We start from the raw sequence: 15,588 nt of genomic DNA, 5'->3' as shown, positions 1-15,588 counted from the left end.
TCTCACGTAATCATTTTTTTTTTTTCCTCAAACTGTCCAAAAGTGTTGTTTTTTTCTTTACTGAGACGGCAAGGGGGTGCGCATTGTGAGCAAGGGAGGAGGTTTTAGCAGGGGTCCAGCCTTATTCAGCGGGGTGATGTGGACTTATGAAATAGGGGAGGGGTCGTGCTGTAACATCTGTGGCCGCACCTCCACCTTAATCTCTGAGAACATGATCTACTGCCCTAGACAAAAAATAAAATATACAGCTGCGCTTGAAGAACAAAAACAGACAATACTTAACGACATAATTCAAGCACTTTGACTGGACCGCAAGGCTGCAACAGAATCCCCTTTGCTTTTTTGTCCTCTTTTCCTTGGCCTAAAAACTGCTTGATAGTAGAGGAACTGCTTCTAAGACTTCGATTTTGATGAGAGAATGGACGCTTTTGTTTCATTTCATCTCTCTCCCGCTGTGATTTGCATGACGCTCTCCTCAAAAGGAAACTGTGGACACTTCTTTGTCTTGAATACCGACCATGTATTTGTCAGTCACTGCTTCAAAGTATGGGAGCACACTTCATTGCTTTTACTTGACAAAGGGTTTTAAATCAAACCAGTATGGATATTTTGAACAACTTGGCCTACATTCCAACGCTTCATATTCTTATCATGGAAGCTTGAAACATGCTGAGCTCATGCTATGAAAAGTTTCTGCATTACAACATATGCATCTGAATTTGAGAAACGGATTTTTAAAAAACCGTATCCAGTTCTGCATTGTGCGGAAGAAACATCCCTCTTGAGATTAATGCTGCAAGTGCATTAATAATTTAGTTTTATGTCTCTTTTTAAAAACCTTTGTCATTTTTTTTTCCTATTGCAGTGGGTGCTTGTGTATCTCTTTGTACATCTTTACTTGAAGATTCAAAGCCTACCGCTTCAGGCCTGGTTTCCCAAAAGCGATGGCAGTCAAAGTAACTCATTGTCTCAAGGAAGGATGAGCAGAAATGCTTCCTGAGTTTAAAGGAGTAAAATAGTGTTTAGAAGGTTCTCACTGAAGCGGTTGCTGAATTTTGAAATAACGGTGAAAGAAAACCAAGACACTTTTCTTTGTTTATCAGAAATGAAAAAGCCTTAATTTAGGCAGCATGCCAACAAGAGTATATGAAAACCATTCTTGGCCCATTTACTGGCCGCTTTTCTATGTAGTGTCTGGACAGCTGTGGCTGGTGTGTGTTCAGGACAAATTTAGGATTAGACTGAATTTTGAACCTGGGTCACTCAACTAGGAAACTAATATTCCCAACTGAGAGACCAATTTCAAAATCCAGTCTGCTTCACAACAAGGTAGCAAGGCACTGAACCCCTACCAGCTGCAGGACTGCTGTTCTGTAGCTGACCTTTGACCTCACTGTGGAGAGGGGCAAGAGAAGAAGAAAACAGAATTTCCCTACAGAGATCAGTAAAGTATCTCAGTACTACATGTGATTTAGCTGGAGAGCCTTCATAGGTTTTATACTGTGTACTGCTGAAGTACTTTCCAGCACAACAATTGCAGATAAATAGTTAATTTATCTGTTTGTGTGAGTAGCCAAAAATTCCCCAAAAGAGATGAGCAGTGGACAACAAAGAACTACTTATGGCTACAAAGATTTTGGGAAATTAGGCCGAGTCTCATAAGGGAATCATGTAAATAGAGTATTTTTTTTGTTTTTTTGTTTTCAGTGTGGCAATTCAAGCCTTCATTTGCAAAGACACAAAAAAGAAGATGGTGTTGAAATTCTCTTTACGTTTGAGTTTGATGCCTTCAGATATAAAAAAAAAAAAAAAATGCCAAAGTCGAATGTTGACTTTGAATTTATTAACAGTGTTTTTTTTGTCTCTGATATCTTTTTTATTAATGTTTTTGTGTACATGTGTTTTTTCTTGTTGCTTGTAGAAGAGCTTACATCTGATCAAACCTTAAAATGTTCATCATCATTTTAACAGTTACAGAGTTTGATCACTGAATTGAATTTTTTATTTTTTTTAACTCAATTCAACTGGAAGCAATGAGCACAAATTATAGCATCATGGCTAGCGCACAGCATAGCCATTTGTGACTTGTTGGACTGCTGTTAGACATACTCAGGAACAAAAGGACCCATGCTTGCAGCAAAAAGAAAGAACTTTTTGAACATTTCTGATGGGCAACAGTGCTCAAAGATAATTGCTTTAACCACATGGATTTTCAACACTCTAACTCGCTCTGTCACCTGCTGCTGGGAGCAAACATTTTGACACCGAATAGATGACGATACAACAGCCTGCAGCGATGTTGAAAACCCATGTCAGTGTAGCCAAAATGAAAGCTGAAACGTCTGTAGTCGTCCATACCTGCTGCTTGCATCGCTTTGCGGAATTAGGACCTAAATATCCTCCTGATATCAGTTCAAAACAGTTTCCAAAAGCTATTTTAATATGATTTTTTACCACTATCGCCACTTTAAGTTCCAGTGCTTTTTAAGGCAAGTCTGAAACTAAGTCCGATGAGAAAGGCCCATGCAAACATCTATTTAGGCGAGGTCGCCATGGCAGCAAGTCCAAATGAACACACTAGTCATCCCTTTCCCTGGTAGCAACCTCCAGCTCTATCTGTTCCTCCAGTCCCTGTTTGTTTCAGACTGTGCCAGTGCAGCACATTATAAAGCACTGAAGCTTATTTATGCGAGTGCAGACATTCCTTTGGTTCCTGAATATGCCTACAGTTTAGTTGTCCTCCTCCACAAAGTTTTGGGAGTTGGACACACCACTTGTTTATCCTTTTAGAGCTCGGCTGGTCCAGTGCTGCTGGGAGTAAAACCCTTTATTTCAGCCGGCCCATCGCGGCTGAAAGTCCAAGCCTTACTTTACGTGATGTTACCAATGGGAATGGAACTGTATTATGTAGCCTGGTGGGAGCGTTTCGCCACCATGTATGTACAATTTCCATTCAACCCATTTCGATTCATCACAAGAAGCTGTGAGCATAGATGAAGCATTTCCGGAATCAGAGGGGAGCGGGCACATCGGAGTTCAGTTTTCCACTAGCCAAGAACTAAGAATTAGTAGTCACTAGAAAAGCCAATGGATTTTGGGTGTCTAAAAGAAAGCCAATAACCCATCAACTGCAGTGGATAAATGTAATTATAACTACTATTTCCTTGGGTGACTTTTACTAACAAAGATGTCTAGGAAAAGTCATGGAGGGACATTTTGAAAACTGAGAAATTTAAATTCTAAAATGTAAAACAGCCATCATTTGAGTGTGGCGTGGCCATTTCTTGTGCTAAGATACAGAGGATCCCCCATTGTGTTGGATTAAAACTGGATATCCATCTATCTATCTATCTATCTATCTATCCAACATCCCTCTGTTCTGTATTGCCAGCTGAGGAATGATTGCCCCCCCTCCCTCTCTCTCCACCCTCCCACCCCTCCTTCAGTCACTGTGACAGACTCATCTGCCATACATCTGTTAGGAAAGGGATTTAGTTCCGCTTAAGTTGCTTTCACCCATTCGGGGGGCCCCTGCAGCGCAGCGCTCCGCTCCAATTTAAGCCCTGACCGGCCGGCGGATGACAAATGCTTGTTTTTCTATGTACTGTCTGGACAGCTGTGGCTGGTGCGTGTTGGGGACAAATTTAGGATTGATTATGTGTACTTTATCCAAAGCTAGCTCATGGGCAGCGGAGCAGACTGAATTTTGAACCTCTCGAGGGGGAATCCGATACACACAATGCCAATACATCAGTCGGCTCAAGGAGTCTCAAGCAAGGTTATGACGGCAACAGTTACCTATGCCAGGAAAACTATAGATGGCTAGTAGCCTAAGCCGCCTCACGTGCATGAAGTCTTTTTTTTTTTTTTTTTTTTCGACCATCAATATTCAACTGGATTTGTATCTTTTTATTTTTTGGGGGGAAGAAAAGCTAAACTGTGACCTCTTGTTTAGATTTTGAAAAGTGCAGCGAAGCCGTCGCGGCCTCAGCTGGGCTCGTCAAAGCATTTGTGTTCCGCTTTCTTTGTATTTGTATTTTGCGTTCAATAAAACGATCAAATAAAAATGATGAACAAAGAGGGTATTCAGAAAATCTCTCAACCAGATTAAACGTGGAATAGAGCTGCATTATAGCTCTCCTAATGAAAGATACTCTCTTCGCTCGAACTGTCACTCAAACCTATATGTGGCTTCAATAAATCATGGATTGTGGCTTCTAATACATATGGGCAATCTGGCTGCAAGTCTTGGGTTTATCAATTTGATTCCAGATTAATGTTTAACAGCTTTATAAAAATAGAGACTGGATCAGTTTGACACATATAGGGCCTATGAGCTGAGGTTCTTATTCCAGTGATCACACATCTGGAAAAACACACTATCTCTCCATCTATTTCTGCTTTGTGAGACCAGCAATGTCATTACTTTCTCCAGAAATTAGTAATATAACAAATTGCTATTTCAATTTCAGTAATAACGTTATAGTTACCCATAAAAAAAAAGATATTTTTGTTATGTACCCCTCTAAATATCACATTGAAATGGAATTTTCTAAAAAACTATGATTACCTCCATCCCTCTTTAAGATGAAAAACGGTAGAAAAGTTGACTTCAGCTCTGGGTTGAGGTATTTTCACTTTTTGGATTTTATCAAGCACAAGGATGACAATAACACTGGACATCAACCTTGTTTGCTTTCCCTGATCATTCACAGGAGAGGAAACTTACTAGTATCTTCACTTTTGAAGGTAAGAGAGGGGGAAAATAATATAGTGCACTGAATTACTGCTCCCTGGGAGTAATAAGTAGGATAACAACATTCCTTTTGAAATGATTAAGTAATTAGTAATGCATCACTTTTTTGATTATTAAGCACAACAGTGGTCACAAGGTTAATCCGCCAGTTGCTGCACTGCAGTGAAATGCAAAAGGCATTGATACATATAGGCCTGTTTTTGCTTGCACGTTTCTGTCCGCCAGGGGGCAGTCTAGCCCCTGAACTGCACCGCCGTTTGTTCCTGTGGATCAAAAAGCCCCACAGGTTTGTAGGCTGCGCACTGGCGGCCCTACTGCGTTCCAAGCCTATTCACAAAAAAACACACCTATATTGAGTGTTGAGGAGCGCTTCAAGCTGTGATGGTGTGGTAAATAAACAGGTGGGTGAAGCAGGACAATGACTTACAATGGTGATCATTAGACAAACAAAAAATAAAATCAACAAATTAAGAAAAAAATCAGAAATTATATATTTTTTTTATTTAAAAGACCCTATCTTCTATAATTTACATCAGTTTGCTTCTACTTGCGATGATCTGAATGACGTAATTTACCTCCTAAAAATTTGTCAGCCTAAAAAAAAAGACGTGAGTCAACAAATCCTGCACATAAAAAGGTGTGTGAGCTGAGTTGAAGTGGGTTAAACCTCCACTAAATCTGTTAAGACGCTTTCATCCCAACCCCCAATCAACCTACTGTCTCAGTGCAACTTAAAATGATGCAAATTTAATTGCCTCATTAATTAGAGTCCTTTCAAAACACAATTCCAGCACAGGCTTGACATGTTTAAACCTGCAGCAAGGGCGATTTAAAAATATAGAACGTCGCTTGCAGACCCAAAAAAAATAAATAAATAAATAAATAAAAACTGGGATTAGTTGCATTTGTTATTCACCCTGGTAACGGTGGTCGGTGGTATGCACGGTGTATGAGTCACACAAGATGCTCATCTCTTAAGGTTCACCACCAGCAGACAGCGTCACCACATGCCGCTCTGTTGCCCACACTGGCGTTTAGAGGGAGGAGAGGAGGCGCTGGGTGCTGTCTGTCGATTTGACTCTCTCCCGCTGACTGATCACACTGATTGATCGTCGGTCGGCGCGCGCCCCCGGGAGCTTCCCCACAGGAGCCGGGATCAAACAGCAGCCGCGAGTCGCGGATGACACGCAGAAGAAAAGTGCGCGTGTGGGCGGATGAGGAAGTTCAGAGGACGGATTGATGGTACACACACCTACTGTATTGGCACTTTATCGCAGGGCTGCGCGCGCCGGAGCTCCCGTCCACCCAAACCCGACTCCCGCTGCGATCAGAGGGGGATCCGCGTATATGGGAAAATGACAATCAAGTTTGTGGTCGCTCTCTTGTTACTTCTGGTCGGTCGAGGCGCTCGGTGAGTCTGCTTTTGCACGTTTTTTTTTTTATTTTTTATTTGGCATGATCAACAGCTGAGATGGCTTTTCTGTGAGGCTTCAAAAGTTGCAGGCTGTGATGGGAATTGTTATTGTTATACGTGTTATTTGCATGCATCTGGCAGACTGTGCATATGTTGTGTTGAATCTATGTTGTGTTTGGTGAGGCTTCTCCCCACGCACACACACACATACACACGCACATACACGCACACACACAGTGGCAACAGCCATTTATTGCACTGGAATCGATACACTGTCTAACCATGACAATCATTCACCATACTGACAGAGTAACATACAGCATCACTTGTCATAACAAAGTTTAGCATATCAATGGTGGTTTTGGCAGGGAGGGAAACACATAACATATCATTGACGCACCCCCCCAACCCAACCCCCCCACCCCCCCTCCTCCTCCTCCTCCTCCCATCCCTCCTTATTTATTATTATACCCCCCCCCCCCAGTTCTGATCTACTGGAATACAGCGACGACTATGAAGATCACCACGATGTGACTGTCAATCAAATGCTGGTTCCCAGGACGCACCAGGCAGACGCCACCCTCATACTGAATAATTTACTCAAGGAATATGACAAGACCCTTCGCCCCGATATAGGCGGTAAGTTGGCCTGTAATTACTTTAAAGTGTGTGTGTGTGTGTGTGTGTGTGTGTGTGTGTGTGGATTTGAGGTGGATGGTTATCTGCTGCTTTTATTCCAGTGGAATAAGAGCGGAGGGTTGGCTGGGAGCGGCGCTGTCCAAGGTGCTGAAACCACCTCAGCAGGCAAAGGCAAAATGCTGCCAAGGCTGGATGCTCCAGCCAATGAGCGATTAAACACTCAAAGTAGAGGGTTTGGAGGGGAGGAAAATCAGTTTTTGATTGCGCCTAAATTATCTCAGGTACGGTTTAGGTGCAATCAAGCCTCGAGGTGCAAGGCTTTCCGGGTGAAAATGTTCCTCTTCTGGCTGAGGCTGACTAACGATCGGAAGGTTGCTGGTTTGATCCCTGGTGTGTTGTACCCGCGGGGCTGGTGACCGGAAAGTTCCCGGTGTTTCGTACATATGTAGCCATTTATTTAGAAGTCCCACGTTTCACTGCATGCTTGCTGAACTGCTGTTGCACTTTGGTTGCATCCTCAAGAGGCATTGCTTGGGGAACGGTTGTGGGAACCGGTGCATTGGTATAGTCTCTAGGGTTGTGTCTTACAGCGCACTAATTTGGTTCCGCTCTATGCCATTCCTGACAGAAACCGCCTCACATGTGCCGCACTGCTGCCGGCCCTGATCTCTGACCCCGCTGATTAAATGCATATATGTATGAAGCTGAGCAGGTGTGTCTAGGAGGGATATGGGAAAAGCGTGTCATCTTGTCTGAATTGTCATTATAAACTAACTCTGATCTTGATGGTACTGTTTTTCTTCATCTAAATCCTGACAGGGAAAAGGAAAAAAGTGGTCACCCAGTGCTTTCAGAGGCTTGAAAATAGTGTTAGCTATAGGTAAAGGCCTTCGAAGCAGATTTAATCCAGGAAAACATAACTTGCATGACATCTAGAAATGGCATTTTTCATTTGCAGCTTGAAAATGGAGGGCTAGGGCCACCCACAGTCTTTATCCTAGTATCTACAAGAAAAATCATTTAAAATCATGTCAGTAAGGCTTTCCCTCTGGGAGGAGGGTGGACCAAAACGTTTTGACTGTTATTCAAAAATGATCCAAGATGCTGAGGAGATCCCAAAGGAGAAGGGGCTCGAATTTTATTTTATCCCCAAGTTTCTCTTTTGGATTCAGATTGTTTGTCTGCAAGTATCTTTGCGTTTCCAGTCGACAATTTGCTGGCAAAACCAGCAGGACAATCTGATTCGTAGAAATCGTTTGGGGATCTCTACTCTAAATTTTGGACTAAGTACCATGTTTCTGAACTCTTTAGATGCTGTCGTCGCTGTTGTGTTTCCTGGTGTTCGCTTTGACATTTTCCTCCCCTTGATCCCTGCCATTTTCCTCCCCTTGATCCCTGCTCCCCCATGCTGATGCACACGTATACGCACGTCAACACACACTCAAGTGTCATTACCTAGAGTGTCCCAGACAAGTCTCTGTCTCGCATAGTGACGGAAAGGAACTAACCTTTGAAGCAGTTTTCCCCCAAAATCGTACATTTCCACGGGCCTTCCATTCTCGTGAAGTCAGCCTGATCTTCGTAGAAGTGGGTGACCGGTTCACTTGCCAAAAAATGACCCGCACTATCCCGGAGTAAAGTGTTGAGCCTCACCTGAACGGATAAGAAGCTGTTCCCCACACATACCTTAGAATTCCGTTGTTGGACATAAGTTCCGCAGTACGTCCGGACATTAGAGGGCCCTAATCCTTATTCAGTTTCAGGAGTGTGTTTTTGAGACTGGCCGTGTTTTGGTAGCCCATTTATCACGCTGGCAGACGCGGGACTCACGGGTTCGAGGCTGGCGAAGGGTCTACAGAGACTCGTTCCGAGGCAATCGGCCCTGCTACAGCTGAGAGCTTTAGAGGTACGTGCTAGAGATGGAGTCGCAAAGGACTTTCCACACCGCTGTGAAACGACTCTGGTGGGAACACTTATCCACAGATCATTAAGAGTCTTTATTTGTGTTCTTGGGGTATTTAAAATGACCAAACACCCAGCTTTTACAGTCGATAACCTCGTGGGAATTGGGGTTTTTTTTTTTCCCCCGCCAGCAGCTTGCTTAGTTCACCTCACGCAGGGGGGAATCTCCCCCCAGCTCTGCCTCCATAATTAGGGATAAAAGTTTGATGAGATCCAGTTGACAAACCTCAGTGTCGTCCATGAAATGTTAATGTGTTTAGCAGGGTTAACGTGAAGCAGCGGAAACGCATAGGCGTGTGCATATGCTGACACACACTCCCACACAATGGCACATACTCACACACACACACACACACACACACACACACACACACAAGAACAAATACACTTGAAGATGATGCTCATGCAAAGACAGATCTGGGACATTTAAGTCATTGCAAAAAAACAGTGGATCCGGTTGAGAGCTATTGCAATGAATCTCTGTGAGAAAAAACATGCACACGCACGCAAGGGTGCACACACACACACACACACACACACACATACACACACATAGAGGCAAGTGCACTCACATAGGCAGCCAGCCACTGATGTCAGAACAGTTTGGCTCATTTCTGAGGTACACCTTGATTTTGTCTAAATCAAAGTCATCTTCTTTTTACACACACACACACACACACGCACACACGCACACACACACACAGTCACATCAAACAGTGCTTTCCTCATGCGTCTTAGCAAATGTGAACGACTGCAATTTTATGGTCATGCTTGTTATATGACATTGGTTGTGGAGCCAGAAGACCTGGTGTTGTCTTTGTCATCTGAGAGTGTCTGTGTTAATTGGTCAGCTGTACAGTGGTGGCTACTGTAATGTAGAAGTGGGCAACACTGTCAGGATTGCTTGTGTGTAACAGTGAAGCTCACTCCTCTTGTAGAGTCTCCTTCAACCACAATCAAGTAGGGGAGACCGGGGATGGTTATAACACTTCACATTCCTGTCCATCTCGTTGCTCATTTGAGTTAGATCTTTCAAAATCCGGTGTAAAGTTTTTACTGGCTCTCTGTTGCAATCTGTCAGATTGGTTTCAACAAGTGGATCCAAACCATGCTGTTTGTGTGTGTGTGTGTGTGTGCGTGTGTGTGTGTGCTGGTGTGTGATGTGCGTGTTTGTGTGAGAGTTAAACATTTACAACAAACAAATGAGAGTTAGTTAACATTAAATATGAGAGTTTAATATTAACTATGAAGGATTGTAATAGATTTGTTGTGCACATATTACTCATTGTCCTTTCAAATTAACTCCCATTTTAACAGAACCGTGTGTGTGTGTGTGTGTGTGTGTGTGTGTGTGTGTGAATTTGTGTGCATGTCTGCCTGTGTTATCTGGGTTCATTTCTAACATTTCTAATGTTTGTTCTGTTCCAACTATTCCCACCTCTATTTGTTAGAAGTGTCCCCAAACCTTTCCAGCCATTATACATTGAGCTCATTAGCTAACCACATGATATTTGCCTCCAAAGTTGGCTGATTATCCCAATTTAAGTTTGATAATTCTGACAATAACAGCTATGCTGTCCCAAAAAAAGAAAACTTAGTTTATAAATTTAGTTAAAAACATTACTTACTAACCTCAAAATCAGAGATTTTTCTGTAAATTTGCCAGTTTTATTCACAGCCTCTTTCCTTTCCACATGTGGGCTTGGGACTAAAAGGAGCATCTACACAGTTGATCACAGGACCTCTAGCTTGCTCCTGATTGGAGGAATTGAAAGGGTTACAACTATCCCATGTTACAACCATCCCCGGCCTCCTCTACATGCTTTTGATTTGGCACGGTCGATAGTCATTCCAGGGTTGGAAATTACTGTTAAGATTGTGTCTTTACTTCTCTAATTGATTGATTCCTTTTATTCAGTAATCTTTAAAACCGACAAAGGTGCCGCTGATTTCCACAGCAGGGAGGCAACACACATGAAAACACCAGCCGAAACCCAAGATGCAACGTGACAAAGCCATTATCTTAGATCCCTTGTTTGTTTTCCGGCTGTCTCTTCCATTCTCGTGAAGTCAGTGGCGGGCCTGATCTTCATATAAGTGGGTGACCGGTTCACTTGCCGAAAAGCGACCCACATTTTCCCCCGAGTGGAACAAGTGTTGAGGCTCACCTGAACCGATAAGAAGCAGTTCACCTCACATGAGCGTGAGATGCTTTTGTGTCCCTATTGTGTCACTTTCCTTTTGGATTCAGCCCATGATCACTGTGCGTGATCCGTGTGATCGTTGTGTACACGTGCGTGTGTGTGTGTGTGTGTGTGTGTGGGTCTGTGAGTGTGTCAGAGTTTGCTCGTGTGTTCACCAGGGAATCCAGGACAAAGCGAGTCGGAGTACAGGACTTAGTATGCTGTGATGCACTGCAGCCACCCACATTTGGATTTTGGGAGCCACGGTAACTCAAGCAGTTGGATTGAATAAAGTTAGGTCTTCACTGCACTCCTGTCTGGGACAAAATGGGTTCAAGTGCTTTAATTATTAGGGCAATTCCGCTAAGGTAAATTGTAAATAATAGGAACATTTGCTCAATTGACTTTCTTATGATTGTCTAAATCTTCTGGCACTCATTGTACTGTCCTATGTGGTAAAACCCTCCCATGTACTACTCCAAGAAGGATCATTTGCAAAATTTACCCATTTTTCACTGTTTGAGCCCTGGCTTGAGTCTGTTACATACAGCCTAATGATTTGTTCAAGTTAAATGTGTAGCATTTTATCTATGTGTACTATACATAAATGTCTGTTCTGCTGCTCTCTATCATCAATTGATACAACACAATAGTGATTCAACCTATATCCAGTTCATGAAAGCTTTTCCATTTGCTCACTATCAGGCAGGTCTTGCCTCCGGTTGATAGGAAGTGATACTTTACATTTCGGTATGTTAAGAAGAACTGGGTAGTTAGCATGAACAGTGATGAGAACAGATAAAGAAAAGAGCGCCACCTACAGAAACTCAAACTGCATCCACAGAAAATCCAAGGAAATAGACAAAGTCACAGCACTGGACATGCTGTTTGATTGACAGGTGTCATTATCCCAAATGGCTTCAGATAAACACCTGAAAGATTGATTTGCATTCCACAGAAATCCTGGCAGAGTTTCAGTCGCTATTTTTCAGTCTGGTGAAATAGACGGTTCAGTTTCAGCCTGCTTGCTATGCAAACACAGTCGGTCTGACAACTTTTCAATACGGTCAGGTAGCTAATCCAGTCTCAGCCTGCGTGTGATCACAGCCGGTGACTGTGACTGAAGGCTGTAATTGTCCATAGCTAACAAGCTATTGATCTATGATGACTGACCAGGTCGCCGCAATCATATCAACCATTACTGCCTCGCTGATTATGTCTGACATTACAATTAAATCTGTGGGGTGGTGAATAGGGAAAAAACTGTGAATAGGAAACGTGCGTGTGTGTATGTGTGTGTGCGGGTGTAAATACGTTCGCAATGCCATGTATTGTGCAGTTTGATGCGCACATGCCTGAAAGCGTGTGTGTGTGTGTGTGTGTGTGTGTGTGTGTGTATGTGTGTGTCTAATTGCCACCCACCAGCAGCTGCTGTTCCTAATGAGAGTCTATTGCATTGGCCTTCCTGCTCCATACTGGGTGAGACTTCATAATATCCTGAATTAAAAAAAAAAAAAAAAACCTATTTGTCTATTTCTTACAATTACCTGTCTGTCTTTGTTTTGTTTTGTTTTGTATTGTTTCCTTCTGGTTCCTGTTCACTGATCATACAGATACAGCTGTGTTCGGAAATTATTTCAGACACTTGTTATAGAAATTAAGTTTTGCTTGCACAATTGCGTGTGTGTGTGTGTGCGTGTGCGTGCAAAGATCTTTGATTCAGACAAAAGCCAGGTGCATATCAGGAATAGAAACCAAAACTGCTCAGACATCAATGGTTTGTAAGTGAATGCAGCTGTTTCCTTTCTCTCTCTCTCTCTTTCTCTCTCTCTCCTCCCTCTCTCTCATCTCCACCCCCCTCTCTTTCTCTCTCCCTCCATTTCTCAATCTCTCACCCCCGTCGCCTCTCGCTGTTCTCTTTCATTCTCCTTTTTTCCTCGCTCTCTCACCTGAATCTCTATCGCTCTCTCTCTCTCTCTCTCCCTCGCTCTCCTTTTTCTCCCCCTCTCCTCCCCTCCCCTCTAGTTCAATCCATTGTCTTGGCTTAATTTCCCCCCCCCCTAAAATCCCATTAGCACTTCCTGTATGTTTGCTGCATCCCAAGCTATATATATATCTACATTTTCGGTACAGGTCTCAGACAAACTCTCGTGAGTTGCGGAAATCCGAGCGAGAGTTTGACCCACTTTGGATTCTATATTAAAATCTCATGGATCCAATTCGGAAGTCATGTCAGATTCAATCACTCCGGGGCAAAGCACCATTTGAAGGAAGGGGGATGGGAGCGGAGGATGGGATGTTGGCGGTCGGTGAATTTTTCTCATATTCACGCGTAACATACCTCAGAAGTCCTAGATTCATCCTTTGTTTTAATAAAAAATAAAGACGTATCCTTTGTTTTTATTAAAGTGTAAATTCAGTGGATATCAGATTTGTTATGATTATTTTATGGGAAAGTTCAGATGGAGTGAACATTTCTGTGCCAGAAATAAGAAGCTAGTGTTTGCCTTGTGCTCAGATCCGGTGATTTCGCACTGGTGCACGGCTCCAGCAGAGAAGGAGTTGGAGCAGATGGAAGAGGTGACTGGGATGCTACCTGGGATGAAAGGCTCACTCTCCAGTTCTCGGAAATGATCGGACGCCGCGATACGAAGCTCATCCCGGGTCCGCAAGGGTGACTTTCCGGTCTTCGCTAATGGCGGAACTCCAAGCTTTTGGGTCCGTGTGACATTTGAGTCTTGGCACTTAATCTCCTCATTAATGGATTCATGATTTGTTTTCCTTTTGTGGGTGGAACATTCATGTAAATCAGTGATGTAGTAGACAAACAACCAGCAATAGAGACAATCAGATTAAAAAGCATTAATCTATGTCTTTTTAGAAGACCCTGTCCTCATATAACTTAGATCAGTTTGATACTACTTAATATGAATTTAAAGATTTATATAAAAAAAGGTGAGTTTAAGTGTTGCCCTCCACTAATGAATGTAAATGAATGCAGCTTTGTGAAGAGATCAGAATTTATTAGATTTGCGATAGCATCTAGAACTCAGCTCGCACTTCATTTCAAACTCAGAGGTGCTTTTGTCTCGTTTTCTCATTTGCATCAGAGGGAATCATCCTGCAAAAAACTCCCTAATCCAAACTGGATGTTGTTTGAAGCAGTGAAATATTCAACTCACAAATGAAATATTCAACAGCTGAAACGAGCTGAGATATTAGGTAAGGCTTATTCAAAATGCACAACATGCATGCAAGACACATTCCGCGACACCCTGTGCGGTCCAATGTGTTAATTGTAACGCCTTTAATTGCATGACACTGAAATTATCGGACGCAATTAATTCAGATTTTCTCAACAGCTCATATTTTTTTTTTCCATTACCGCCCAGTCAGTCGATCAATTTGGAGGTATGGGGTTCAAATTAAGTCCAAAAAGATACCTGCCCGCTGGATTAATGCCTTCTGTTACGGGTTAGTCTGGAGAAATGGCTTTGACCAGAGGGATGCCAGTTCCCTGGATATGTCACGGGTAAAAAATGCTCCTAAGGCGGTTTATTAAACAACTCTTTGACCACAGGTATTCATCCATGACCTGTTAGTGCCCAGTTGTGGTCAAAATGCTGTTCAATAAACCAGCAAGCATTAATCCACTGGGCAGGTACCATTAGTCCCACTATTTATACAAAAACAGCTGGATATGCTTACACCGCCTCTTTGCTGAGGTAGATTTATAAAGATTTTCGAGCATAGATGTTTTGTTGTTGTTGAGTAACTGACTAGACATGCACTTTTACCCAAATCTGTGGTGAAGCATGACATCTAATGGTGAAAAGTAGGGCACTGAACTGGCCATCTGCTATTGGCTGATCTTTGGTGCCAGGTGATGTCACCACCTGTTGTACCTTATAGAAGGTGACATGACCTGACACCAAAGATCAGCCAATAGCAGATGACCAGTTGGGGTTTAGCAACTCTTTAAAGCAGCACTAGGCAACTTCACACATATGGGAGCATGAGCTAACCGTTTTAAAATGGTTTTAACTTGAATATCCAGAAATCCTGTAAGGTGACGTTAGTAATACACTGCACACAGCAAGTTCATGTTTATCTATGATATACCAAAGAAAACCAAAGAGTCGAGAGAGGAAAAAGATCTAACGTTGGAGAGTTCAGCTTTCTCTGGACAGAGCGCTCACTCGCTCACTGTTTAGGAGACACTTTATATTTCACTCTTAAGTTTCGATTCATCACTACATGTAGGCTGATAACAGGTGTATTTTTGCATAACAATCTCGCCTGGTGCAGCTTTCTGTAAGGATCCACTGAAATAACAGTACTTCCACGGGAGTAAAATATTTGCTCTCGCCACCTCTGGCTCTGATCTTTGTGGCTTTGAGGCTCTGTGGGTCCGGGCCGGCCTCCTCTCCTTGATCCTCACAGAGCTGACATTTGGCACAGTGGTGACACCTCAGCGGCTGAAAGGACAGATCTCAGATGAGCCTCTTCAATATTTCAAGTCCAGTGACATTTCATTAGATGAAGAGGAGTTTAGAGTCCTGGCAAATGCTTTTCCCCAAGTCTTATCTAGCCAGGTTAGTTGACTTGACAATAACCTGCGGGAAAGAGTTACA

The 15,588-nt window shown here is 42.8% G+C and overlaps 1 protein-coding gene across 2 annotated transcripts in view; it reads left to right on the top strand.

Annotated features, from left to right (window-relative positions):
* The first annotated feature begins 6,111 nt into the window (after window positions 1-6,111).
* The window catches only part of LOC139642863 (gamma-aminobutyric acid receptor subunit gamma-3-like), a 71,253-nt gene continuing 61,776 nt past the window's right edge, over window positions 6,112-15,588 (top strand). The window contains exons 1-2 of one of the 2 annotated variants that reach the window (XM_071517897.1): window positions 6,112-6,167; window positions 6,655-6,809. In XM_071517897.1, the coding sequence (XP_071373998.1) occupies window positions 6,112-6,167; window positions 6,655-6,809 (211 nt within the window). Of the gene's footprint in view, window positions 6,168-6,654; window positions 6,810-15,588 lie in introns of those variants that run through there. The other variant, XM_071517898.1, reaches the window with a different exon arrangement.

Source organism: Centroberyx affinis, unplaced genomic scaffold, assembly GCF_046629955.1.
Source record: "Centroberyx affinis isolate AG114_WGS23_722 - 3 ecotype Tasmania unplaced genomic scaffold, CSIRO-AGI_Caff_v1 ptg000538l_1, whole genome shotgun sequence".
Classification (NCBI taxonomy): domain Eukaryota; kingdom Metazoa; phylum Chordata; class Actinopteri; order Beryciformes; family Berycidae; genus Centroberyx; species Centroberyx affinis.
Note: the sequence above shows the minus strand (reverse complement) of the source record. Positions and strands in the feature narration are given on the sequence as shown.